General features: G+C 44.3%; 1 protein-coding gene across 1 annotated transcript; it reads right to left on the bottom strand.

Moving 5' to 3' along the window:
* Positions 1 to 131: 131 nt before the first annotated feature.
* On the bottom strand, positions 132 to 27,519 carry LOC105020988 (mitochondrial calcium uniporter dominant negative subunit beta). The gene is made up of 8 exons (XM_029118380.2): positions 27,138 to 27,519; positions 5,875 to 5,947; positions 5,451 to 5,621; positions 4,031 to 4,135; positions 2,199 to 2,356; positions 1,765 to 1,968; positions 617 to 733; positions 132 to 417 (listed from the first exon to the last, which is right to left on the bottom strand). The coding sequence occupies exons 1-8, from the start codon at positions 27,231 to 27,233 to the stop codon at positions 340 to 342; spliced, it is 1,002 nt and encodes a 333-aa protein (XP_028974213.2). The 5' UTR covers positions 27,234 to 27,519; the 3' UTR covers positions 132 to 339.
* Positions 27,520 to 27,773: the final 254 nt, after the last annotated feature.

Below are 27,773 nucleotides of genomic sequence, written 5' to 3'. Positions count from 1 at the left end.
CATGTTCAGTGTCAGTTCTCTATCTTTTTAAAAAGTTAACAAAATTCTCCATTTTAAATATGTTGTTAATCCTAGGAATTACTATAGTAGGCCTTATGTTACATTGAAATCCAACAAATCAGTATTCAGTAAAATGCTTCTAATTATATTTATTTATATATTTGTTATTCCACACTACTCCTGTAGTGTCACTTCAGAGATTGCGAACAATCTGAACAAATGCAAAGGATCTGCGGGATTAGTAAGAAAAAGGCACCATTATCAAAACAAAAGGGAAGAAATTATGTGCGGATGTCCACCAGTCCTCTAGATTGACACTGATTAAAGGGTTGCGTAACACTATGGCTTGGGCTGGATCTGTTCTACAGGGAGCTGAAGTTGGGTTGGATTCCTCAGACGTCTCAAATCTTCCTCAACCTAAAGTAAAAATGACAGAGACGCACAGACAGACACCATCAGGGCCAGTTTTTAGGAGCTCTCGTCCTGCATTGTGATAGGCAAAATCTGGTAGATAAGTCAGTAACTGGGCCTATTTTTAAGAGTTACAAGTTTAATAAGCAGTAACCTTTAAATTCTGCAGAGCATTGAACAAGTAAATACATGTAATGTCACCTACCAAAGCCAACTCCTCTCTCAGATCATTGTATTTCTGCACATCAAAGCGCTCCCTCTTGGCACCTTTGTGGAAGTAATGCAGGAACTGTCTGTCTTTGGCATCGGGATAGATGTAGTCCTACATGACAAAACAAGAACACAAAGGTGTAGTCCCTAACTGGGGTGTATCACTTCAGCTTAGAATGACTGAGGTTTGAATAACTATATGCAAATCATCTACGTGGTGAACTCCATGGTTTTTGTCGGCTCTGTAATTATACAATGACTACAGATGTGGTAAAAGTTCAGACTGCTAGCTTGAATTTGAGGATACGCTTATCTGTATGGGACCAACCATTTGGATGTAGCACACTTTATACATATTACAAAAAGCGCGAGTGCATGAGAGCTGTCAATGTCTAGTCTTGATTGTAATGTTTGTCAGTCAGACAGTTTACCTAAAATACATTGCGGTTTTCCAGTGAAACACAGCCAATCTCTCATGCATTCTGAAGCCACCAGAGGGTGCCTTGTCCATAGGGTGCAATACTATACACCATGCAGCCACAAGAGGGTAAACACATTAACATTTTTCTATTAAGGATACATCACCTGCATTTTTATTAAATGCAGTGCATTGTGGTTCGTTATAGTTTAAAGAGGCATAAAGTCATCTACATTCACATAATGGCTCTGACTGCTCCGGTAGTTAAGTCGGGGGTCCTAATCCAATTTAGGGCTTCAAAGAATCATGGGGGTCGATTATATTTTTGATAGCGATCTACAACAACAAATCTGCAACAATTTAGGCTAGATAACATGCTGTAAAAAGCCAGGGAAGGATGGCACTAAAATGAAGGGTGGTCTAGAGGTTTTAATTACCACGCTAACAAAAACCCAGTTTCCCTTCTGTTAAAAGGAAAGTTGACTTTAATTGTTCCCAGGTTGTCAGTGTGAAAAAGGGGCAGCAGTGTGGCTTAGTGGTCTAGATGGTTGGGCCAGTGAACAACATGCTTCAGGTTCTAATCCCCAAGCAGGCAAGGGAAAAACCCTGTTGTCTGTCGTAAACAAGAATGTTCTTAGCAACCTTGTGAATTGGGGGCACCTAAACCAATGCTCTTCTTCCAGTGTCTCAAACACTAGCGCTGATACCAACGACTTCTCCAGTACCTGTTTGGTCAGGACGTAGTAAGCAAAGACCCCAATGCTGGTGGAGTAGGTAAGGAAGTATGTAACCGGCTCCATGACGTCCCAGGAATACACCCACCAGGTGAGCCAGGCCAGGGCCCCTCCCTGCACAGACAACAGGGCCAGACCGGTCCACAGGGTCCTGGAGGAGTGGAACTCCGCGCTGCGCACCAGCTGGCCCTTCATCTGCATCGGGTATGAAACAGAGGTTGGTGACGGTACACGTTCACCTTGGATATTAAGTGTGACAGCTTCAGGTTGAGGAAAAAACTGAAGTGAAATGAATACCTCTAATTGAAATGCATTAAGAGAAGTGGAGAAGGAGATGTTCAGACCCACAAAATCTCTTCTCTGACCGTCTATCTTTCCACGGCGTCGCGTGTCTATGACCAGGCTCCGTTCGATCCTAATCTCACCTGTTCCAGAGGTGAGAGCTCCTGTTTGAGGCAGTCCATTCTCTCCAGCAGCTCTCTCTCCTTCTGCAGGTGGTGTTCTGGCAGGTGTAGGGCAGTGTGGAGCAGATGTACCATGTTCTTCATATCCTCCACGTTAATCACATGATCACCAGTCGCCTCTGGAATGGACACAAAACACAGGTGGACTTCAGTCGAATCGGCAGTTCATTAAAAAACGATGTAACTTTGGAAACGCATCACTTGTCTGCCGATTTCACCCCAGACTTGAGCCTGACATTGCTAAGGTTTTTAATGATTATACAGTGGGGAGAACAAGTATTTGATACACTGCTAATTTTGCAGGTTTTCCCCACTTACAAAGCATGTAGAAGTCTGTCATTTCTATCATAGGTACACTTCAACTGTGAGTGATCCAGAAAATCACATTGTATGATTTTTAAGTAATTAATTTGCATTTTATTGCATGACATAAGTATTTGATACATCAGAAAAGCAGAACTTAATATTTGGTACAGAAACCTTTTTTTGCAATAACAGAGATCATACGTTTCCTGTTGTTCTTGACCAGGTTTGCACACACTGCAGCAGGGATTTTTACCCACTCCTCCAAACAAACCCTCTCCAGATCCTTCAGGTTTCGGGGCTGTCGCTGGGCAATACAGACTTTCAGCTCCCTCCAAAGATTTTCAATTGGGTTCAGGTCTGGAGACTGGCTAGGCCACTTCAGGACCTTGAGATGCTTCTTACGGAGCCACTCCTTAGTTGCCCTGGCTGTGTGTTTCTGGTCGTTGTCATACTGGAAGACTCAGCCACGACCCATCTTCAATGCTCTTACTGAGCGATACATGGCCCCATCCATCCTCCCCTCAATACAGTGCACTCGTCCTGTCCCCTTTGCAGAAAAGCATCCCCAAAGTATGATGTTTCCACCTCCATGCTTCACAGTTGGGATGGTGCATCCTTCTTCCTCCAAACACGGCGAGTGGAGTTGAGACCAAAAAGCTCTATTTTTGTCTCATCAGACCACATGACCTTCTCCCATTCCTCCTCTGGATCATCCAGATGGTCATTGGCAAACTTCAGGCGGGCCTAGACATGCGTTGGCTTGAGCAGGGGGACCTTGCGTGCGCTGCAGGATTTTAATCCATGACGGTGTAGTGTGTTACTAATGGTTTTCTTTGAGACTGTGGTCCCAGCTCTCTTCAGGTCATTGACCAGGTCCTGCCTGTAGTTCTGGGCTGATCCCTCACCTTCCTCATGATCATTGATGCCCCACGAGGTGAGATCTTGCATGGAGCCCCAGGCCGAGAGAGATTGACCGTCATCTTGAACTTCTTCCATTTTCTAATAATTTTTGCCAACAGTTGTTGCCTTCTCACCAAGCTGCTTGCCTATTGTCCTGTAGCCCATCCCAACCTTGTGCAGGTCTACAATTTTATCCCTGATGTCCTTACACATCTCTCTGGTCTTGGCCATTGTGGAGAGGTTGGAGTCTGTTTGATTGAGTGTGTGGACAGGGGTCTTTTATACAGGTAACGAGTTCAAACAGGTGCAGTTAATACAGGTAATGAGTCGAGAACAGGAGGGCTTCTTAAAGAAAAACTAACAGGTCTGTGGGAGCCGGAATTCTTACTGGTTGGTAGGTGATCAAATACTTATATCATGCAATAAAATGCAAATTAATTATTTAAAAATCAAACAATGTGATTTCTGGATTTCTTTTCAAGTGTACCTATGAAAAGAAAAACAGCAAAATCAGAAAACCTGCAGAATCGGCAGTGTATCAAATACTTGTTCTCCCCACTATATATATAATGTTTTTATTACATTACCTTTTTCAGGGGAGTGAATGGTGTAGACAGCACTATTGATGAGGAGCTGGAAGTCTTTGTGCAGTAGAGTATCTATGGAGGTGCTGTGGGCTATCCGTGCTCCTTCTGTAAAGGGGAGAGAGGACATTCATACACAATGTGCCAGTGACCTCCTCTGATGCAGTTGGCAGGAACACCTGTGTGGTCCTGAAGGTTTCAGTCAGACCTGAGCTAAATCACTCTGAGTGTCAGACAGACGCAGAGTGACCTCAGACTGCAGGGGAAACTCACTGTTCTGGACTGACCTCAGACTGCAGGGGAAACTCACTGTTCTGGACTGACCTCAGACTGCAGGGGAAACTCACTGTTCTGGACTGACCTCAGACTGCAGGGGAAACTCACTGTTCTGGACTGACCTCAGACTGCAGGGGAAACTCACTGTTCTGGACTGACCTCAGACTGGCCATTAGTTTTCTAAAATGCCTAATAAGCAGAGGGATACTGCGGATCTGGGTCAAAGCCACAGGGAGGTGGGCAAGAGGGAGGTCTTAATTTTGGAAACAGGCTCCTCCTTTGATTGCTACATGGACCAGGCTTTTTCCAAATTACATTCTTAAGAAACAGCCCCTCTATATGAAGTATTTAGTGTGCATTGTATGTTCAAGCACATTTTGTGTGTAATATCATTTATTAGAGGCTACAAAATAAACAGTTGCAAAAGTAAACAGGAGCCTCATTCTTAACAAACATGACAGAATAAAGGCTGAAGAAAAGTACAGTCCCTAGAGAAAATACTGAGAAAACTCTGTATCCCACGCTCCACTTCTGAGAGACTCACCAAGCCCCTGCACACTCATCACTCAGAATATATTCAATTACATTGAAAAGTGGCCCCACTCCGGCCCTGTATTTTCCGATTCACTGAAGCAACTTAGTTGAGGAAAGTTGTCTCTTTTCAAAAGCTTCCTAAAAGCTTTCCAAATATTCCAGGCCAGAAGAGTGTGTTCGTGTTGTCTGTGTGTGTGTGTCTGTGTGTTTGTGTGGGTTAGGTCTTACTGAACTCATGGGGACTAAATGTCTCAATGAGTATAGTAAAACCAGAAACAATTTGACTCATTGGGACCTTTTGCCGGTCCCCGTGAGGCAAAAGTCAATTTCCGGCTCAGGGTTTAGGGTCAAACTTACAATTGATTTTATAGTTAGAATTGGGGTTTCTTTAAGGTCCAGGCATTGTAGGTTAAGTTTAAGGTTAGGCATTACATCTAGGTAAAGTTTAGGCATAAATGTTACTTTATTGAGGTTAAGGTTAGGGTTAGGTTTAGGGTTAGATTAGGGTTAGGGTAAGAGTTAGGGATAAGATTAGGGCTAGGGAGAATTTGTATTTTATGGTCCCCATGAGGGTAGCTGTACAAACGTGTGTGTGTGTGTGTGTATTCCCTACCGGTGGTAAGCACAGAGGCAGAGGTGACTCCAGGGTCTTCCCTCTGTAGGTCATGAAGGAGGTCCCCTACAGTCATTAACATAGGGCGAAGGAAGAACAGACAGTTCTCCTGCCTGGAAGGTAGTGGAACAGCCAGAACCGGTCGGCCATGTTTATACTGCAACCACACATCTGTACCACAAACACAGAACAAAAACACGGATGAGAGGAAGCTGTTGTCCTTGTACTAAAACATTGCTTGTACAAATATCTACATTTATACAGGTCTAAGGATTTATTAATAGTGATATAAAAAGTCCAGTAAAACCTCAAATTTTAAAGCCAGGCATCACAGGCTTGCTTAAGATCATATAAAACCATGCCAGTGTGTTAGCCAAAGCAGGCCAGAGCTTCAGAAAGGTGTGCTGTAATGAAGACATCGTACCATTGGGGGGTGCTAGAGTGCTGCAGAAGACCACTTGGGGGAGACAGCTCCACTCTACATGACTTGCTGGGTTCTGAAATGAGAGAACCAGTTACAGAGGAGAATGTACAAATGAAATTAATCTGTAGGAATAACAGAGCCCCTCCCTAGGCAAACTTTCATACTGCCAAAGAGAGAAAGACAAACATTTGAAGTTCTTTCTGATCCACATTTCTTATGTCAGCATGCTGTCAGTTTGTATTTGCCATCTCTTTACTTTGCCAGGGCACCTCAGCCTAATGCTGGCTCTATTATAATATGAAATGAAGCCGGTCATTGCAAAAGTCCATTGTGTCAGATTGCATTGGGATAAAGTTTGAGACACAAAGACAGGTTTCCTGTCACTAACTTCTACAATATTACATTACAGCCATCCCGTGATGCACCACAGCCAACAGACAATTCTGCTAACAATACCATGTCAAATGTTCAACATTTATAAGCGAATTATAGAACTTCACACAGGCAACTCTTGCAACTTTGAATAGAAAAACACCATCCATTTTCCAACGGGCCACACAAAAACGACCCACCAAATCAATAAAAGGGATGAAATGAAAATCAAACAATTTCATTTGTCACATTCTTAATTAACACCAGATCTAGACTTATGACATGTTTACTTATGGGCTCTCATCATTCTTAACAAAAGTGGCCACTATATGTAAATGCTAATATCCTACAGATAGAAGTTAGTACAAACTAAAAGACAGAAAACTGTATTAACTAGACTTAAGGGCGGTGGAGCTGATTTAATGTTTTTAGGGGCTTGAAGTCCCAGGCCAAATCTTTTCAGACCCGTAACAGGGAAGAGCTGTCTTCACAATCACCTGGTTGTGTGAACCATTTATTGACGGGGACACATTAACTAACTACCCAATGGGACTTTTACCAGAAAAAATATCAAACCGGTGCCGAAAGCCTCTTGGGTTGTCTTCTCAAGGTCCCTAGTATGGTTTCACCTGATTCGTCCACTAATCTGATGCCGAGCAGTAGTGCATTTTGGGTTTTTCCGTTTAATGGTTGGAGATGCTTAACTGGCACTGTCCCAGGAAGCATTAAAGGGAGCAGAAAAGGAATGTAGAAACTGATGTGTGTAACTGAGGTAGTTTGTATAGCACTTCAATTAAACTCCCAAGAGTTAGTGTTCCATCAGACGTACAGTATATTCCAAAGCATCCATTCACACAAAGACATCTGCCCCACGCATCACATTTTGAGCCCAAGGAGGGTGAAGATAAATGGGTTTCATTTTCATGTAAGTAGAGAATCAGGGCATGGGTCTGCTGAATGAATAATGTGCAGTCTACAGAACAATACCCACTCTAATACATTATCATAGAAATGACCCTGTGTGGTTAGAAGAGAATCTTTAAAGGTTTTGCAAACCCTGCCGACAGAAAACGTTCACACTATTTTCAAATTGCCCTTTTCTTTCTTAACCCGTTTTTCTCCCCAATTTTACACTAACACAATTAAGGTTTAAGACACTGACAGAGAACTCGGGATGGTTGATGACGAGATGCGCGTCTCCTGAAGCACATCTGATGCTGTTCTTATCACATTGGTCTCACGACCAAGAAGTTTAGACCGGATGTCCCAACAAGGATTTGAACTCCTGGTCACAGTGTTGCAACTGTACCACGTTGATACTAGTTTTCTTTCTTTTACCCCTTGTACACACAAAGCTTAAAGCAAGGCAGTGACCTAGAAGTGTTTGAATGGATTCCTGTTCATGTAGAATATCAAATCATTGAAGGGTCTTGGTTCGGTGGGTCTGAGACAACAGAAGTGACATTCTTAAACCCTCCAGCCTGCTGCCTGGGCTGCCAGCCAATCAATATCACATTAAAAGAGGCCTGGAGTCATCCACGTCCACAGGCTCTTGGTCCAAGGCCCGACACAGAAAAGGACATGGGATGTCAGCGGTCCGGAAAGAAAAGGGGATAACAAATGTGGTTTCATCCGGAGGGCGAAACAGTGCTGGGACCTTACAACTGAGTAATAACCACAAGAAGTGACACGTCACTACTGTAACCCGTAGGGATTTCAAATTAATAATACGTCTTGACTGTGAAGGACACAGAGTTTTTCCCCTACAGCCCCAATTACATCCTGGTGAAATGGCTCTTACTGCGGTGCTGATTGCCCGAGTCCAGAAGACATATTTAATTACACCGCTTCTGTGAAACTAGCTGACTCGGGGCAAGCATCTCTGGACTGTTTTCGAGCCTGTGCTTCCCCTCAGATGTTAGAAGCAGACAGGAAGACAGCCAGGCCTAGAGTTGGGCAGGGTCCATTAACCGGAAGGCATGCGTAAGCATAAAGGACAGAATTCAAAACAGTGAAGGGATGTTTCGGAGGAGGGGCATACCAATTGAATTACTGGATTAATAAGAACACTCTGGCCACTTAAATTGGTCTCCGTGAACTATTGGAGTTAAATTCGCCAAAGCCGTATCGACCACAGTCAATAAACAGCATAAACAGACTGCCAATCCCTCAAGATGGATTTAAGAGCATCGGCTTACTCACCGCTTGATTAAAGTGCATTAAGCCAAGCACTCACTTCCATAGAAAAATATTGCTGTTATGGCTTTCATCAGGAAAATGCTTTGTGTGCATTGTTGGAGACGGGAACTGCAAACACATTTGGGCACTGTAAAGGTGTGTGTGTGTGTTATTTATACAACACGCTGACACTGCTAATATAGAGGGCGCAATGATAAGGTTCTGAGCGTCAGTCGGGAGTCTGAAGCATTTTATCTTCATTCATTTATCTGTAAGTCCTACGGTATACTTCAGCATCTAAGCCAGAATGGGGGTGTGGATTATGGCTAAAGGCTGTTCTTAGGCACGATACAACACAGAAACACTTCAGATACTCCTAAAAAGAAAGGTTTCAAGCCGGAAATCTCATATTCTGGCTAGAAGGAGAAGCTGCTTTCACTATGTGGGACAGGAAAGTCAAGAGACCAAAGGTTACAGGACAAAGGGCTCGGGGAAATAATGTACTGTTGGAGCGCTGCCCTCAAGGTAGGGAGGGGCTCAGTGACAGGACAGCACGTGCTTTGCGATGTGGTGCATTATCCTGCAGTAAGTGTGATGAAGACTTTAACACAGGCATGAAGGGATGCAGCAATGCCCCTGACGCTACTCGGCAGCAGAGGGATCCTGTTCCTTCATGTTGGATAATCAGAAACAGCGAATCAAACCAAAGGCTTGTTTCACCGCCACGTCAGAACAGCAGAGACTCCTTCAGCCGTCAATACAATACGGGCCAAATTAATTTAAAAAAACGAATGACCTCTCCACAATCATCAGCTGTGCTTCATCGGATATGAGCTGACACTTCCCTGTGTCTTGGTGCCTCAGGTGATGTACTCAATATGACTGGTCTGTGCGGTGGCAATTACAGCCACAGAGCCCCGGCCTCTGCTGACCTTAACACAATTGGACTCCATAAAAATCTCATCTCAAAACCGAAAATAACATGGGACACGTTCTACCCCACAGCGGATTGGGGTGGGCACTGCAAAATGCTGAGAAGCGATCACTCCTGAACTCATTACTTGCATACGGTTCCCAGTAGGATAAGCTCCACTTCAACAAGGCATCAGTCTGAAATCCCAGGCTAAATATACAGTTTGCAGTGAGTCGGTGCACTGCGGCGTACTGGCAAATGCTCCTCTCCTCCTTGGCCAAAACGGGCCAGCGTTGATCAGGGGATATCACAGGGAACTGGGTGACAGTCAGACAGGCAGGCTTGTTCAGTTCTCCAGTGGCAGCTGTCTATCCACCAGTCAGGCAAGACTGAACCCAGGCAGTTCGGCTTCTGTTACAGGCTGAGCTCCTTGAGGCGTGCACTGGAGCTCTCAGTTTTAATAAGCCTCGGTACTGAGTTTTAATAACCCACTTCCATCAACATCCCAAGACATACAGCTACTCCCTTCCCAGGCCCTCATGTAGACCTGAAATGCATGTTTGTAAGGTAGCCAGACAGTTAATGACAAGGCATGGTTAAGGCCATTGGCGTGCTGCTCCAACCCACCTAGAGAGTTTCAGATTTTAAATGGACAGCTTGGTGTTCTGTGTGGGCTAGGGTTTTATTGACTTGATCTTGAATTCAGTGCTTACACACCAATAGCATGGACCAACATGAGTGTCTCTTTGCATCCACTCAGCCCTCTGCCAAATCCATAGAAACCCTTTTTAAAATCTACAGGTTTTATATATAAGTATTATTTTTTAATGTCGACAAACAGAAAGAATATACATGGGTATGATCTGCTCACAGTTTTTATGGATTTTATCCTCTTGGATAAGTAACCTTTTGGAAAACCGGTCCCAGGAGTGCCTAGGTCGTTGAATTGCTTTGTAGTTAAGCACCAAACAAACAAAAGCCCCGACTGACCTGTGGCAGAGTGACAGTGGATGAGTTAGGTTAATGGGGGCAGCGGGACACGAACCTGGAGGGAAACCTGATAAACGATTCCTGTGTAATGAACAGTTCCCCCGGGACGAGGCAGGAAGAATAAAAAAAACACGGAGGGATGCCGGGACGGAGAAACCAGGTTACTGGCTCATGACTGAACTCCAGCTGCACTCTACCATGAATGTGATTTAGATCCAGGCATTTGTCATGCCTCTTCCCTTCTACAACACTCTACCATGCACGTGATTTAGATCCAGGCATTTGTCATGCCTCTTCCCTTCTACAACACTCTCCATCCTTAAGCGGCAAGGGTGTGGGGGTGGGGGGAGGAAGGGAAGGGGTGAGTGAGGGGGAGGGGGAGAGAGACACTGAGAACATGAAGAATAATGAAGGCAGAGGAAAAGAGTTATAGAGGGTGGCGATGACAAGTGGAACGGAAGCAGAGGGAGAACGAGAAAGAAGCTTAGACGGGTGGGGTTGGAACGGGAGAGGGAGTGATAGAGGGAGAGAGGCAGAATGAGAGGGGGAGGGAAACGGGAGGCGATGGGGGACAGGTAGAGAGAAAGTTAAGGTGAGAGAAGAAATAAATACATTGATAGATAGATAGATAGATAGATAGAGAGGGAGAAAGAAAGAAAGAGAGGGAATGAGAGATGGAGCCGAAACACAAACAAGAGGAAATATGTGAAGACAGGATGGAGGAGAGCACGCAGAGATAGGGAGGGAAGAGAAGCCCATGTAAAGGGCTTGTCAAGGCCGCCCCCTGACAGCTCTCCCAAGGGTTCTGCATGCTTCAGGGGACAAAGAGGGAAAGCGAAAAACTGGAGCATGCACAGTTAAAATGCTAATACCAACAGATTATACTGGTCTGAATTATTGCATATGTACTTTATATAATTAATGCACCACAACCCTTGTGAATCGCATACATACATGCGCACACACCTTTTCTGTTTGGACCAGTTAACTGTTCTGAATAATTCTTTAATGCGGTTGCTTCCCAACACAAGACACTGCAGCATCTGGAGGCAAGCTGCATCATGGAAGTCTTAGTTGAAATTCAGAGTGAATCAGCAGTATGGGAATACTGGACACCAGGTAGGCGTAAGATATTTGGCTAGGATGGACCGAGTGAACCGAGTTTCCTAACACCATTTATAAATATAAATATATATATGTATGTATGTATGTATGTATGTATGTATGTATGTATGTATGTATGTATGTATGTATATATATATGTATGTATGTATGTATGTATGTATGTATGTAACTACATATTGGGTTCCTGGCGGCCTGCCCGTCACAATGACAGAAACAGACAGAAGATGACAAGCACTTATCTCGCACGTTGGCTTCCTTCCTTCCTTGAGTAATAGGAGGCGTATTCTAACTGTCGGACAATGGGTAGCGCTGCAGAAAAGCGCACGGCGTAAAAATGTGTGTCACGGGAAGATGTGAACATTTGTCATTTTTTTTTAATTTTGCCCGCTCTCCATGATCTCCAATGTCAACGTTTTTGCAGACCAATTCATCGAAGTATCTGCAATATGGCAGCATGGTTCACAAAGGCTTGCAGGAAAACGGTCCATTCCTAACAGAGACACACCCAACGTGACTTTTTGACTCCCCGGTAATAGAAATAGCGGAGTCTGTCTTTTATCTACTAAATGAAGTTAAAAGACCACGAGCGCCAGACGTGCTCTATAAGACAGCAAAAAGTTCAGGTTATTATAAAAGAAACTGCTAGGCCCATAAATAATGATCAGAGCCGTAGAGTAGACTCAGTCAGTTTGTCGTTTTTGGAGCATAATTAATACGTTTACGTGGTCAGGGGGTGGACTGATATTAGGTCAGCATTCCTACGATTACTGTGATGCTTTATTAATTAAGGCCCTGCGGCTCCTTGACATTTCACAGAGCATTCATTTACCTCCTCGGATCTTTCCTGTAGCCGGTAACGGTGTCTCAGTGCGTTTCACACAGCTGATGTTTGGCCAATCATCTGGATGGAGATGACAGGTCACACGGCTATGATGGCGTAATTGAAACAATCGATCATCGACCAATAACAAGTGTCACATTTGTAATTATATTTATTTTCTTAAGTGATAGGTATACTATTGTTGGTCATAGTTACCAAAGTGCATAATAAAGAAAAAATAATATATATAAAAGTTAAAGCCCTGAGTAGGAAGGCCATTTGAAAAGGCTGAACTATAATATGGCGGTGTTTCTTCATGTTTATATAATGGATCACACTCCTCTGGGAAGAGCTGCCCACCAAGCAGCATTTCTTTACAGTGGCAGTGGGTCAATATAGGCTGTGGGTCGACCAACATTTTAAAAGTTGTGTGAGCGTTGGGTCAGGGACTTAACATCCACTTCAGGACATTTTAGCCTCCCGTCAGAGGCAACCAGGTTTTTGGCCAAAGAAGCCGAATACTGGGTAAATAATCCCATTGACACACACACATACACACACACACACACACACACACACACACACACACACACACACACACACACACACACACAAGTTTGTACAGCTACCCTCATGGGGACCAGAAAATAGAAATTGCATGTTCCCTTGCCCTAAACTTAACCCTAAACCTAACCCTAACCCTAACCCTTACCCTAACCCTTACCCTAACCTTAACCTAACCTTAACCTAACCCTAAACCTAACCTTAACCTCAATAAAGTAACATTTATGCCTAAACTTTACCTAGATGTAATGCCTTACCTTAACCCTAAACTTAACCAACAACGCCTGGACCTTAAAGAAACCCCAATTCTAACTATAAAATCAATTGTAAGTTTGACCCTAAACCTAAACCCTGAGCCGGAAATTGACTTTTGCCTCACGGGGACCGGCAAAAGGTCCTAATGAGGTAAATTTTTTCTGGTTTTACTATACTCATTGGGACATTTGGTCCCCATTCGTTCAGTAAGACCTAACCCACACACACACACACACACACACACACACACAGCTAACGGTATCGTCATTTAAAACCCCAAAAGACTCTAAGGACCTCTTTCCACCTGTTCTTTAAAAACATCCTGCCCCCTCCCCATCTCAGTCTATTTCTATAATGTAATGGAGAAGGAGACCAGGGACCAAGGCTGGTCATCTCTACCATCTGTCACACCAGGAACACAGTGATGACTGAGGAGACTGTTTCCCCTGGATCATAATGACACAGGCCAGGCAGGATGCTAGCTATCCTGCAGACAGACAGGACATGAGGCAGGATGCTAGCTATCCTGCAGATAGACAGGACATGAGGCAGGATGCTAGCTATCCTGCAGACAGACAGGACATGAGGCAGGATGCTAGCTATCCTGCAGACAGACAGGACATGAGGCAGGATGCTAGCTATCCTGCAGATAGACAGGACATGAGGCAGGATGCTAGCTATCCTGCAGATAGACAGGACATGAGGCAGGATGCTAGCTAACCTACTGATAGACAGGACATGAGGCAGGATGCTAGCTAATCGACTGATAGACAGGACACAAGGCAGGATGCTAGCTAATCGACTGATAAACCGGACACGAGGCAGAACAGGAGGTATAATGCTAGCTGGCTTACTGACTGAGAGAAACACAGGATGTGATGCAGCAGATTTAGCCAGAGCGCCAACCAACCATTCAACTAAGTGTCAGAAGATCAGTATAAACTGTATCTGACAGTTGTGACTTAAGGGCATTCAGGGTGACAGTTTTAACACCTCTGAAGAGGGGGTTACACTCCACTAACACAGGCTGTAATGTGTTAAGTGGCATTTAATTCACGTCTGCTCACAATATGCAGGCCTAAACCGAACTAATTCCAAATTCATTTTTCTGCCAATTTCCTCACTGTACAATTTTTCAGAAAGAAATATTTGAAACATTAACTTGAAACATTTACTGTAGAAAAGCCGTGCCTTGAGATTTGTGCCTTGAGCAATGCCTTGAGAGTGGTGGTATTTTATGCTTGTATTAATGATACCAGTGCAGTAAGAATCGTACATATGGCCCCTTTAAATCTTCCCCGCATGTTTATTTGTCTGCCCGTCTGTATAATTGGCCCTGAATACTCCATAATTAGAGCTTCCTGCCCTTGCCCGCCCGCTGCCATGCCTCGCTTTCTTTCTGCAATCTGACAATTTAAATCTGCAGTGTGTCAGCAACCCGTGTAAGGGGTGACCATTTGTGTCCCAGTTATCCTCAAATGGCGTGAAATTCTCCATGTATTGTCATAATCGGCCAACTCGAATGTACCCAGGGCCCACTTTGTGACCCAACCCATAGTTGGTCCCCTGGGGCTCTGGGTCAAAATCAAGGACAGAAGCAACCTTTTGTTTACATCCGTGACATTACTAGCCAACTGTATAAATAGGCCAAAATAATAATAAAAACAGGTTGTTTGTACAGTACATTAAAAGTTATTGATTACAATCCCCGCATTCTCCAGGTGATAAATTCCATTAGATTTATCAATGCGAATCTACTGTTCCTCAGCCCAGCGGGTAATTCCTAAACATTATGTCCTTGAAGACAACATCTCCCTGTCCTACTGTACTAGTCATTTTTCATTAGGTTTTCAGCAGTTTAGGTTTGGGAAAAGACCAAATTTTTTTTTAATGTTGTTTGGACTTGCTAACTGTATTGGAAAGGTCTTCGAGTGGAAGGGCCTTTTGCCTGAGAGGAAGAGTAGCTTTGCGATGAGTCAGTGAGGGAACTAAGGAACGCAAGAAGAGTTTGGAGATCATGGAACAAGGTCAAGTGGGCGCTTTGTCAAGTGGCTAGACATTACTGACTGCCGCAGAAGGAATGGTACAGATTTTCTTTTTGTTTAGCCAAGCTGCAAGCAGCCCTGTTCCACGCACACCAACTGAGCCTCACGTCCGGTAGGCAGGGAGTGGAGATACAGTGGATATGAAAAGTCTACACACCCCTGTTAAAATTGCAGGTTCTTGTGATGTAAAAGAATGAGACAAAGATAAATCATGACGGAACTTTTTCCACCTTTAATGTGACCTATAACGTGAACAATTCAATTGAAAAACAAACTGAAATCTTTGAGGGGGAAAATTTAAAAAAAAAATCACAATAACCTGGTTAGGCCATAAGCCATTCTTTGGGTGATGTGGGTGGATGAGTCTGGCAAAGAAAAGGGAGAGGATTGCCTTTATATGAACGTCATGTGACAGTCTCCGCTCTCTTCAGTACGAAGGCCGTGTGGCTGACCCTGGACCTGCCAAGCACGACCGCCTTCAATGATCCTTCCAAGAAAGACACAGCCACAGGCCACAAGCCTGATTTATAGTTTGTGTACTTTGATCCCTGCAGGCATTTCCCTTCACCACCATTAACCATCTACTGCGGTCATCCGTGGGAATATCTGCTGGGTCGTTCCTTAACTACATGTCATTATATTCCCCCGATTAGTGGCACTGTGAATATTCAAATACCCCGACATGGTCCCCGCCGCACCATGTCTCCCTGTTGGCCACAGAGGAAGAGGAAGTTAGGCTTTCAAAGTCACATGTCGGACTAACACCACGAAGCATCTGGTTGGGGTGATATTGTAGCGAACGCAGGACTGTCCTGGGGTGAGGTGGGGGGCGGCATTGGCCCAAAGAGACAATCTGATAGAAACGTCATCTGGTTGTCATGGTAAATGCATCGTCACCACCCCAACACACACACACACACACACACACACACAGTCTGCTCCTGACAGGACGCAGAAAAAGAGCTGTTGTCCATCTACACCAGTGATTGGAGGGAATTACAGGAGTCACTCCCCCAATGTCTAGACCCTGAAGGGTTGCCCTCTGTCAAGGTCTTGTTAAATAGGGAACTACGACAGAATACACAAGCCCAGGCTCACTGCTTTTTCGAACATTAGACACCTACTGAACACGACCCCTAACGCGCACGTTCCTGGTCTAACACTGCAAAGGCCAGAGTTAGAGTCCAAATCAGGAACGAAGTTTTAAAGAGGATTTTAGAGGATAACGTCCTGATGTGGAAAGGAAAATAGTCCATGAAGCCGCGTTGTCTCCTGCGACACAGACGTTTCTGCATTGAGTGTTTGTAAACGGCAACCCCCTGGTTATTTATGCCTCGTGTGTCATTGTGACTCATGCGTCATTGTGGTGTGTGTGATTGCAGCCTCTCAAGGCTGTTTTCCATCTGACGTTGTGAGACCAGAGAGACTTTGGTTCAACCCAGATAAGGGCACAGCTCCCATGTGGCTCAGTTGGTTAAGCACGGGGGTTGAAAACCCGTCTTTGGGGGTTCAAACCTTTGTATGATGTACAGTGGGGTGAACAAGTATTTGACACACTGCCGACTTTGCAGTGTTTCCTAGTGTTACAAAGCATGTAGAGGTCTGTACATTTTATCATAGGTACTCTTCAACTGTGGGAAGGAGGGAAGGAGGGAATGCTTGTTAGCATTTTTTCAAGGAACACAAAACAATGCGAATTTAACATGCCAACAGCTGGAGGTTTGGTACTTGGGCCTGTTTGGCTTCTCTGTCAGGCTCGCTCTCTCTCTGCCCCGGGTCCAACGCTAACTTACTTTCTCACTGGCCCTCACAGGCAACTTGGTCTAAAATACTGCGGCCCGGACTGTAATTTTAGTGGCCCGAACTGAAATTAAAAACTAAACAATACAATTGTATTGTACAGAAATATTGTATGTAAATATGAAATAATCAGATTATTGATTTATACCACAGTTTTGCATCTGATGTGAGACATGAGAGCTGATACAAGCAATTGCTGTTTACTAAAATATGATGCAATCATCATTACTTTTTAATAAATAGTTAGCAAAATATTACTACACATGTCATCATCTTTTCATGGAGATACTTGCTTATATGTTACATAAAAACATGATAATAAAATAATTGATTAATATATTTATGGCTACATAAATATGGCGCTATACAGTACTAGCACCAGTTGGTTGACTGGCACCTTGTGTGAGCTTGTGTAAGCTTGTAGGCATTTGTAGTTAATATGACTCTTACTGTCCACAATCCATGTCCGTATTGTTCCGCTATCCCACGATTTCCCAATCCTTGTTCTGGGAACCCAAAGGGGTGCACGTTTTTGTTTTTGCCAAACACTCACACACCTGTTTCAAATGTTGCCCTACCACTCACACAATTGATTGACATAATCAACCTGCCATCACGTCTTTAATTTGAATAAGGTGTGTGAGTGCTAGGGATTGGGAAACAGAGCTCTATCCGTATTGACGGACGAAGTCATGGACGAAGTCCGTGAATGGTTCCTCCCTCATGACAACATGGTAGGCGGCCATGATGACTTTTTCCAAGTTGGCTACGCGCCACCTCATTCATTCGGAGCCGGGAGATGTTCATGATCATCAGCCGCAGGGCTGGCAAAAGCCAGTTCGGCCACAATACACATGACATACCGTTTTCAGGTAGTTGTTTGTTCCTTTGAAACATGACTCCGTCTTATCGTCTTTTGTCGGGAACGCACGACGTCACAGGCAGTACCATGAGTCTCTTGCCATTGTTGTTTTCAACAAATGGAACCTGTTCTTTCAACGTAAACCATATTGATCGCGTTTGCTTTGCCTCATACGATGCCATGTTTGGGTCCTGCTGCAGAATGCACTATGACCTGTGATTGGTCAAAACAGAGGAGCCATTGAATATTATTGGTCAAAAAGACGACACCGGTACTGTCCCACACCGGGTGACGGGGAGGATACATTTAAATGCGAGAAAAAGCAAAAATGTAAACGGGAAGAGTGACAGAGATGACAAGCAAATGTTTTAACACGATACTATGAACTTCAAGCACTGGCCAACACGGAGGCAGTCAGTCTATTGGCCCAACGTTAGGTCTTATTGGCCCTGGCCCTGTGGGCCATCATTAAGGTGGAACCCCGGACTCTGCCTCTGTCAGGCTCTCTCTCCCTGCCTCTGTCAGGCTCTCTCTCCCTGCCTCTGTCAGGCTCTCTCTCCCTGCCTCTGTCAGGCTCTCTCTCCCTGCCTCTGTCAGGCTCTCTCTCTCTGCCTCTGTCAGGCTCTCTCTCTCTGCCTCTGTCAGGCTCTCTCTCTCTGCCTCTGTCAGGCTCTCTCTCTGCCTCTGTCAGGCTCTCTCTCTCTGCCTCTGTCAGGCTCTCTCTCTCTGCCTCTGTCAGGCTCTCTCTCCCTGCCTCTGTCAGGCTCTCTCTCCCTGCCTCTGTCAGGCTCTCTCTCTCTGCCTCTGTCAGGCTCTCTCTCCCTGCCTCTGTCAGGCTCTCTCTCCCTGCCTCTGTCAGGCTCTCTCTCCCTGCCTCTGTCAGGCTCTCTCCCTCTGCCTCTGTCAGGCTCTCTCTCCCTGCCTCTGTCAGGCTCTCTCTCTCTGCCTCTGTCAGGCTCTCTCTCTCTGCCTCTGTCAGGCTCTCTCTCCCTGCCTCTGTCAGGCTCTCTCTCCCTGCCTCTGTCAGGCTCTCTCCCTCTGCCTCTGTCAGGCTCTCTCTCTCTGCCTCTGTCAGGCTCTCTCGTCTGTCTGTCGCTCTTTGCCTCTCTTTCTGTTGGTCTCTCTCTGCCTCTCTTGGTTCGTCTCTGTTTCTGTCTCTCCCTCCCATCTGTCCTTCCTTTCTGTCTCTCCCTCAGTCTCTTTCTTCCCGTCCCTCTCGCTGTCTTTCTTTGTCTCCATCCCTCAATTTCAAGTGCTTTTTTTTTTTTGGACATGAAATGCGTCCTGTCGGTATTGTTATGCCATCCTCGCTTACGCCTAACCCCCCCCCCCCCCCCCCATCTTCCCATCTGTCAGCACATCCCCCACCCAACACTACAGCGTGGTGTCTTCAGTGACACGGTTCATATTTCACTACAGTTGTAGATTAACAGGCCGACTGGGGAGCCACGCTAACAATAGCTCTCTGCCGCTACGCATCCGTCGCTATTCTACCCATGCGTATTGCCTGTGTGCAGGGCTTAGGCCTGAGGGCTGAATCTCTACTCAGTCCTTTGTCATGGCCTCAGCCGGATAAAAGTAGCCATTATATAAGCAGTCATTTGAAAGTGTTTGCATATTGCATATCACTGCAGGCCCACATTTCTGCTCCCTGACCACAGCCTATTGTTCACCCTGAGGCAATGGGAAGATGTGGTTTGGGGGGGAGGAACTTGTTGAATCACCTTTTTAGCGTTGTTTGTCCAGTGGAGTAAGATTGAGAACACATTGTCATTTGTGGCAACGACCTGGGTTAACTGTCCCGGTCAGGGAGGTCAGGGACAACCGGTTGACTCTCCTTTCACGCCAGCTGACAGACAGTGGACAGTATGCTTGGCCAACACAAAAAACTAATATTTAAAGCTGGGAGTTTTTTTTTTTTGCAAAAGCAATAAATGGCACTTTAATGTAGTTTTACTTTATTATAAGACGTGAAATACAACAGCAATTTTAAGCGCCAGGAACCTGCATTAAGGACATTTTAGATAAATATAATGGGCAAGCATATCTTCTGCTAGCTTTCCAATGACACGCAATTTCTGCAAGCTTTTATTACAAACATTACATTTTCTGATCCCATTTGGGCTTTATATATTGAAACTAAAACCCAACTGGTGGTGGCATTTGTTCCAATTTAGCTGGAAAAAACATCTTCTGGCAACATTTCTAGTTGAAACTGTGCGCTAACAACCAATTCAGGCTGTTGTCAAGCATTATTTGGAAGGAGCACACTGGTCTTTCCAGTGAATGAACAGCTGCTGGAACAAACCAGCCTAACATCACAGATTCACGTCCCAATAAACCTGTCAGAACTCATCAGTTGTAGCATCCAACCTTTTTCTACACTGCTACCATTTTTTATTTCTTCAGTACTACACCAGCAACGTGTCTGGCCACTATTCGCTCAATCCGACCACTGTTGTTTTGTTCACTTCTGCACCACCAACCGCAATACCTTCGGCCGGTACAGGCCTTGGAGAACTTCAGCCTTTGACAAATGGCTTCCTGAACAGCCCCCAAGTAACAGAACTGGGAATGGAAACCAGAAAATGAACTAGGCCTGATTCATCCCAACCTGGCCTTCACAGTCCATAGGGAACTAATTCAGCAAATGACATGTCAGTGTCATCCATACATATTCCCATCCGGCAACTCCTTTATTAAAGGCCTTCATCCCAAATGGCCCGCTCACCCATTTAGGGCACCGCTTATGGTCAAAGGTAGGACACCAAATAGGGAATAGGATGTGATTCAGAACGCAGCCCAGGAGAACAGAATAGGAATAGTGAGAGGCAGCCAGCGTCATCTACTGTGTGTGAATAGACTTATCCACTAATACCTAGAGCCTGGGATGGGATGTGACAGTAAAATCTACAATTCATAGGGTTTTAGTGCTGAGGGATTGGTGGGATTTTGTAGATCGGTTGCTGCCGACGCTCATTTACCTCCAGACAAATGGTGTGAAAGACCTGTACCTCAGGGTGGGGTTGCACGATACTGGAAATAACTGACAATGCGATGTTTTGTTTTTCTGCGATGTATATTACGATATGAAAAAATACAGGATGTCTTCACCAGATTACTTGAGAAGCTCTATTTGAGAATAATTAATTATTCTAGAATGATCAGTGGCATTTTTATATGTAACAAAATTGGTGGGGCGCAAACCATTTCAAAATATAGGATACATACCAGTAAAGCTACAAAACTCCCTCTTGCTACTGATGTGTTTATTTAACAACAAACAGCGTGGCTCCACAAAACACATTACGACAGAGTAGCTTGCTTCTACCAGGTGTTGTAGTACACATACTGGGGAGAGAGAGACCTTCTTGTGTAATTGCTCTCCTTCTCTCTCACACACATGTAAAATTATCACATTTACAAACCTAAATTAGGAATGCAACCAAGTTCAGAACGGGTGAGTGCGCCGCTAATCCCAGGTGCATCGATTATCAGTTTTTGCAGAGTGTTGTATAAAACAAACTTCTAGCATAAGGAAGAAGAAAAAAATCCAGTAGCTGCAGAAAGGCTCTGTCCCAGAGTTTTTCTGATAGGCCGTATGCCTCACTTATGGTGGCCTCATCCCATCCTGGTTGTGTGCGTATGTCCTCCATACACAGGAGCATCGCAGCACGGTTTTCCCAAACTTATTGACAGTTCTACTTTTAAAGCTCCATCGTACAGCAGGAGGCCTTGGAATGTGTCTCTGTGTGCCGCAAGTGCCACAACACGCTTTGGAGCGCCAGAGAAAAAGGTGGCAAAAGCCATTAAATCTGCAAAAAACACCTTCAGGATGCTCATCCTTGCTGAACAAAGTTGCTGCAAGGTCAGGTTCAGCTGGTGAGCATAGCAGTGAACAAACTGAGCATGTGGCTCTCTCTTTCACTAGTGTCTGTTCCCCTCGGACGTTACCACTCATTACAGCTTTTCTCCCAACTTCAGTGGTTCCAGCACACCATTGATGCAATTAGAGAGGCCGAGTCCAGTTTTATCTTTGACTTCCACAAACTCCAAAAACCTCTCTGTCACTGTATTGTCAGGCAACATGTATCGCAACACAACCACCATTTGTGATTTACAGGAAACATCAGTTGTCTCATCTGCCTGTACGGCAACAAATTATGTCTTCCACTTGCTTGGCTATCCCCTCCCTGTACACTTCATACATACAGTCTAACAGTTTGTTTTGTACAGTGCTAGATGTCCCTTTGAAGATGGGCTGTGCGTCATAGTGCCTCTGAAGTCTCGAATCGCCCTCACACAGTCTTGAAAATGCATCTGAATATTCCAGGATTCAGGGAGTCAACTTGGGCTGTGACATTTACCCTTCCAAGTAAGCCCTGTTTCACAGCATTGTCCAGATGACACCCACTGCTCTCATGTTTTGCAATCCTCTCAGAAAGATGTTTCAAATCTTTGAACCCGTCCTCGACCAAATACCATCTCCACCAAATAGCAGACATGGAAAACAGAAGAGTGCCTTCTTTTGTATGCTAACTGTTATCCACTTTTTCTTCAAAAACCACTCCATGTTAAACCCACGGTTACTTTTACTAGCAGTTTGAGTGATGATAATATCCCTTGGCTGATGGGCACCAAGTCGCTTGACTTTAAGGAAATTAAGGATTTCCAACCACGTGCTCAAGTTATCTAGCGTTTGTGAAGCTAACAAGCTAGCTAAGACAATCTACCCTCCTCGCTCTTCTTACCTACTAATGTTGGCACCAGACAGCCAATCAGGTCTGAAATACAAAATTACGCTGTAGTGGGGCTACCGGCTGTCAGCCCCACTTGGCATCAAATCTGTGTGATCTACATTGATCACACTAACATTCTGAGCATGCATGTTCATATTTTCACACATACAATGTACATTGCATTGTGAGAGAGGGGCTAGCCCCACATTCACGCTTAGTCTATGGCCTACTACTGCAAACTTGAATCGGCAGAACGCAGTCTGAAGCAGCAAGGCAGGGTCCAATGAACAGGAAATAAAATCCTAACACAAATGATATGCAATATATATACACATTTATACACCAATCCTGAGTGGTTTACAAAAACAAAATAGTGTTTATAAAACAAATAATAAAAGCAAAACCTAACTAATAAATACCAATGAACTTAACATGAATAACAAATATCAACACAGCAACAGTGCCAAAGGAAAACAGTGTTGATCATCATGCCAGATTAAATTAAACCTTTCAACTGTATAAAATCTGGTTTCTTTCTAAACAGGGTACCTAGTAAAATAAATACATTTCTTTCTCACTATTGTAGAATAATATAGTAAATCATATTCAAATATAATAACTTGACTTTAAGCATGTATACATTGTTCACTCAAACTTGAGCATGTGGGGCTTGGGGGCACTCTGTAATACCATGATTCTCATATGTTTAGGAGAATTTCTGGTTTCAAGGTCTTTTTGTTATGTTTTGATTTCCTCTCCTTTGATTGGACATCCTGACTACTAGTGGCATTTGGCATTTTTAAATAGCAAAACATTTCTCTGGTTAGAGCATGCAGTGAGATGCTTCCTGTGCCCTGCTTGGCCCCCTGAAACGCTGCTCGCAGCTTGAATTCTCGTTGATGTAGTGTAGTGTAGTACTTCTCAGTTTTCAAGGTCTTGGTCAAGTCTGTGTCTCCCTCTTGTATTAGCAGCATTGAAGTGTTGAAGAGGTGAAAAACTGTCTTCACATATGAGACACTAACATAGTCTTCTCCTGAGAGTGCCATCTGTGAACTCTAGCAGTGGGCCCAGTGGCAGATTCCAAGACATCCATATCTTGCCAGGTTAGAATTAGATGCCGTGTCTTCCTGTCCTCAGACAGGACCTGAGTTATAGCCTTCTGCTGCTCTAGTATCCTGCTGATCATCTTCTGTCTGGAACCCCATCTTGTTTGGCATTCTGATATGAGTCCACTTGCCAAACAATCTGGTCCACTTGTTCAGGGCGGCAGCCTTCACCATGTTCATGGCATTGTCTGTTGTTATACAGACTAGACAACTCATCTAGGCCCCAATCAGCTAAAGCTTCTCTCATCCCTGTTGCAATGTTCTCACTCGTATATCCTCAGGGAAAAATTCAGTTTTTTCCCCAGAAAAGTCACAAACAGCGACTTTTCAGGTGGAAGTCATCTCATCTCTCTCTCTCATCTTCATCCGCTTATCCGTATCGGGTCGCGGGGGCAGCAGCTCCAGCAGGGGACCCCAAACTTCCCTTTCCCGAGCCACATTTGCCAGCTCTGACTGGGGGATCCCGAGGCGTTCCCAGGCCAGTGTCGAAATATAATCTCTCCACCTAGTCCTGGGCCTACCCCGAGGTCTCCTCCCAGCTGGACGTGCCTGGAACACCTCCCTAGGGAGACGTCCTGGGGGCATCCTTACCAGATGCCCGAACCACCTCAACTGGCTCCTTTTGACGCAAAGGAGCAGCGGCTCTACTCCGAGTTCCTCACGGATGGCTGAGCTTCTCACCCTATCCCTAAGGGAGAAGCCAGCCACCCTTCTGAGAAAACCCATTTCAGCCGCTTGTACTCGCGATCTTGTTCTTTCGGTCATGACCCAGCCTTCATGACCATAGGTGAGGGTAAGAAGGACAATTGACCGGTATATCGAGAGCTTTGCCTTCCGGCTCAGCTCTCTTTTCGTCACAACGGTGCAGTAAAGCGCATGCAATTCCGCCCCTGCTGCTCCGATTCTCCGGCCAGGTGGAAGTCCTCCTTAATAAAGTGTACTTTATTAGACTTTATCAGACTTTTTAGACTTATGTCCGTTGTCTGGCTGGACCACAAGTCTGTTGTTGCTGTATAATATTCCACTTGTGACTCTGTTTCAACCTGTGCCTTGCATTTTTCGTACAGCTCTGGGATGGCAACAAGAGAAAATTAGTTGCGTGTTGGCATTACATACTGCTTGTCAAGCAAACAGATCATGTTTTTAAAACCCTCTTTGGTAACCATGTTAATTGGTACCATATCTTTGGCGACGTGAAATGTTATTGAATCCGTGATTTCTCTCTGTTGTTTGGAACCTTTCTCGTATGGTGTAAGACTGACAAATTCATCCGAAATATAATATTTCTTTGGAGGGCATTGAGATGCTTTGCACTCGTCATACAAAGATTTGTGGTGCTGCCTTAAATGATTGAACAAATTGGTCGTGTTGCCTCGTGTTGTGGCAACAATTGCAAGGCACTCTCGACAAACTACCTGTTTTTGGTCAACATCATCCTGTCTGTAGCCGAAATATTTCCATATAATGGACAATGCATTTCTTTTTGCAACCAAAGTCTTTTTTGCCTGTTCCTCGCTCATCATTTCGTCACGCGCAAACAGAGCCTGCATGTCAACTACGTGCAGCAACGAACCGTGTTTAAAATAATAATAAACTTTAACCCAATAACCCCGTAGGGCTGCACGATATATCGTTTCAGCATCGACATTGCAATAGTCACATCGCAGAACGTGCGATTTAATAAGGTAAACATATCAGTCGACAATATATATTTTATTTTTATGTTAAACTAGCATTATATCTGCCTGATATAACGTCATTTACTACGATTTATGGGTTACTGGATACACATTTTATTATTATTATTAAAACACTGGCAGAGTACAACCTTCCCTCGCGCAGGAAGTGGCACGGGTTCAGACGCTCAACATATCCTTTCAGGACTACTGCCACTCTCTGCTAGCCTGGCCCTGTGCACGTGTCACAGGGGTCCTGCGGGTTCTACAGAACGCTGTAGTCTGCCTGGTGTTCTCCCATGTTACCTAGCGTCTCCACAATTCACTGGCTTCTAGCTGAAATGCCCAATCAACTTCCAAGAATGTGGGGTTTGCCTACCGAGCATCCTACCTCCAGGCCGTGCCCAACCCCTACCGTGACCAAAAACAAAACAATGGTGCGCTCGTTTTTCTTTAATAGCACAGACTTAGCCTAAATCTTCTTTGTTGAGAACTGGTTGTTACGCCCTCCGGATAACAGCATCAGCTGAATTTCTGAAATGATAAAATATCTACTAGCCAGTTGGGAACGTGGGCGTTAGGAATCTCGAACTCTGAAAATAAAATCTCAGTGAAAATCCAATCTTTCCTAACCCTAAACCTAACCTGAACCCTAAACCTTACCATTAACCCGGCTGTAAATGCTTGTCTAAATTTAATCCCTGAGCTGGAAATAAAAATGTTGCTATTGGGGACTGGTGAAAATGTACGGTCCTCACCACTTCAGTGAAACGTGAACGCACACGAGCACACAAACAAACACTTTTTCAGTAATGCATCTCCATTAATCTTCTCACACACAGTATTTGTTGAGTAGCTCACGCTCACGCTTATATTAATCCCACACATGGATGAGGTTGCACATAATTCACACTGCCATTTAATTAACCATAGATGAATTTCATTATTGCCCCAACACCTACAGTAGATATAGGGGCTGCAAAATGCACATGAATCATTAGTTGTGATCGTGCCATAACTCTTTGTGCTTTTGACATTCTAGTTAAGATAATCATATAAATCAGACGGAGTTATTACAGCACTGTGCCTTTATTTTTATTATGCATGGGATCCACCATACAACGTGCCAGAGAAGGTAAAGGGTCCCACGAGGGTGGAAATCGAGAGATTACAACATAGTCTAGTCATGTTGATCTGGTGCAAATGGCTAGGCCATGTTGTAATCTCTGTCTTTATGCTACGTAGAATAAACATGTCACTCCTGACATGTCGAATTAAACAGCATGTCTACTCCATGCGTGGAATTTGTAACGTTTTGCTGCTGAACATGGCCCCGCAGTGTCAGCTAGCCAATCAAGCAGTGCAAGTTAAGGAAATGACAGAAACAGTTTTTGGAAACCTATTGGTCCGTTCTGTCTCTCTAAAGCTTCGTTGGTACAGAATTAAAAGGTACACACATGACGCCCTGGACATCCCATGCGTGAGAAATAATGATGTAGACTTCACTAACAATTTCCCCAGTTTAAAGTTGACTATAACTCTAGATCCTGTTTGACAGAGTACTTGTTTAGCACGTGTAAAGCAGAATAATGTATACCCACCTACATTGAAAACATGGTAAAGAAAAATACAAAACATTATTGAATACGCACTATAAATCTGCTTCCTGCTATCCACAGTACATTCATCTAGCTTCAGGGATCTAGAGTTTGTTCGGATATTTACATAAACGGCTCGGCCGTCCCATCTAGAAAGTATTGCAACAAAATAACACTCGTACTATCTTTATGATAAACAAACAAAGTAGTTTCACTTTACCTTCTGCACTAATGTAATCCGGGGCCAGATTGTTTTGTGGGCGAAACATCCAAAAACTCCAGCCCGGAGTTTGGCGACCATTCGCAACGAAGCCATCGTCGCCGAATTACTCCATGCGCTTTGGCATAATGTGCAGTGGAATGTTCTTGTAGAAAAGTAATGTACGACCTGGATCTTCGTATCGTATTCCAATCAAAAACGGCTTGTTTTGCGTGTAAACAAACCCAGGGCTGATGCGATGGTAAGATTTGCGGAGTGGGCACAAACCGACAGAGAGCAGGGTTCCATTTCCTTCGTGTGCAATCAGTAGCAACCAAAGGGAGGGCGCGCCCGCCTGCCAGACTTCATTCTGTTTCTATTGGTGGATGATTGAACAGCTTGGGTTTGGATATGCATTGCACAAGAAAAATAGGAAGAATGTATCACATTTTCAATTCTCAGAGCGCGCAGCCGGAAGGTGTGTGTGTGTCTCTGTCTGTCTATGTGTGTATATATATATATATATATATATATATATATATATATATATATATATATATATATATATATATATATTATATACACCATCGTAATAGGCTAATACCGAATCGCATGAACATGGGATTGTTATCATCTGATAGTAACATCTTCCTTTAG

This window comes from Esox lucius, chromosome 25 (genome assembly GCF_011004845.1).
Source record: "Esox lucius isolate fEsoLuc1 chromosome 25, fEsoLuc1.pri, whole genome shotgun sequence".
Taxonomy (NCBI): Eukaryota; Metazoa; Chordata; class Actinopteri; order Esociformes; family Esocidae; genus Esox; species Esox lucius.
Note: the sequence above shows the minus strand (reverse complement) of the source record. Positions and strands in the feature narration are given on the sequence as shown.

Bases quoted from the DNA above. Each gene is read 5' to 3' on its own strand.
- LOC105020988 (XM_029118380.2), bottom strand. From the start codon at position 27,233: ATGGCTTCGTTGCGAATGGTCGCCAAACTCCGGGCTGGAGTTTTTGGA. The intron at 5,622-5,874 runs GTACGATGTCTT...TTTGTGGTACAG, and splicing joins CACTCTAGCACCCCCCAATG to ATGTGTGGTTGCAGTATAAA. The intron at 4,136-5,450 runs GTAGGGAATACA...TCCCCTTTACAG, and splicing joins TGCCTCTGTGCTTACCACCG to AAGGAGCACGGATAGCCCAC.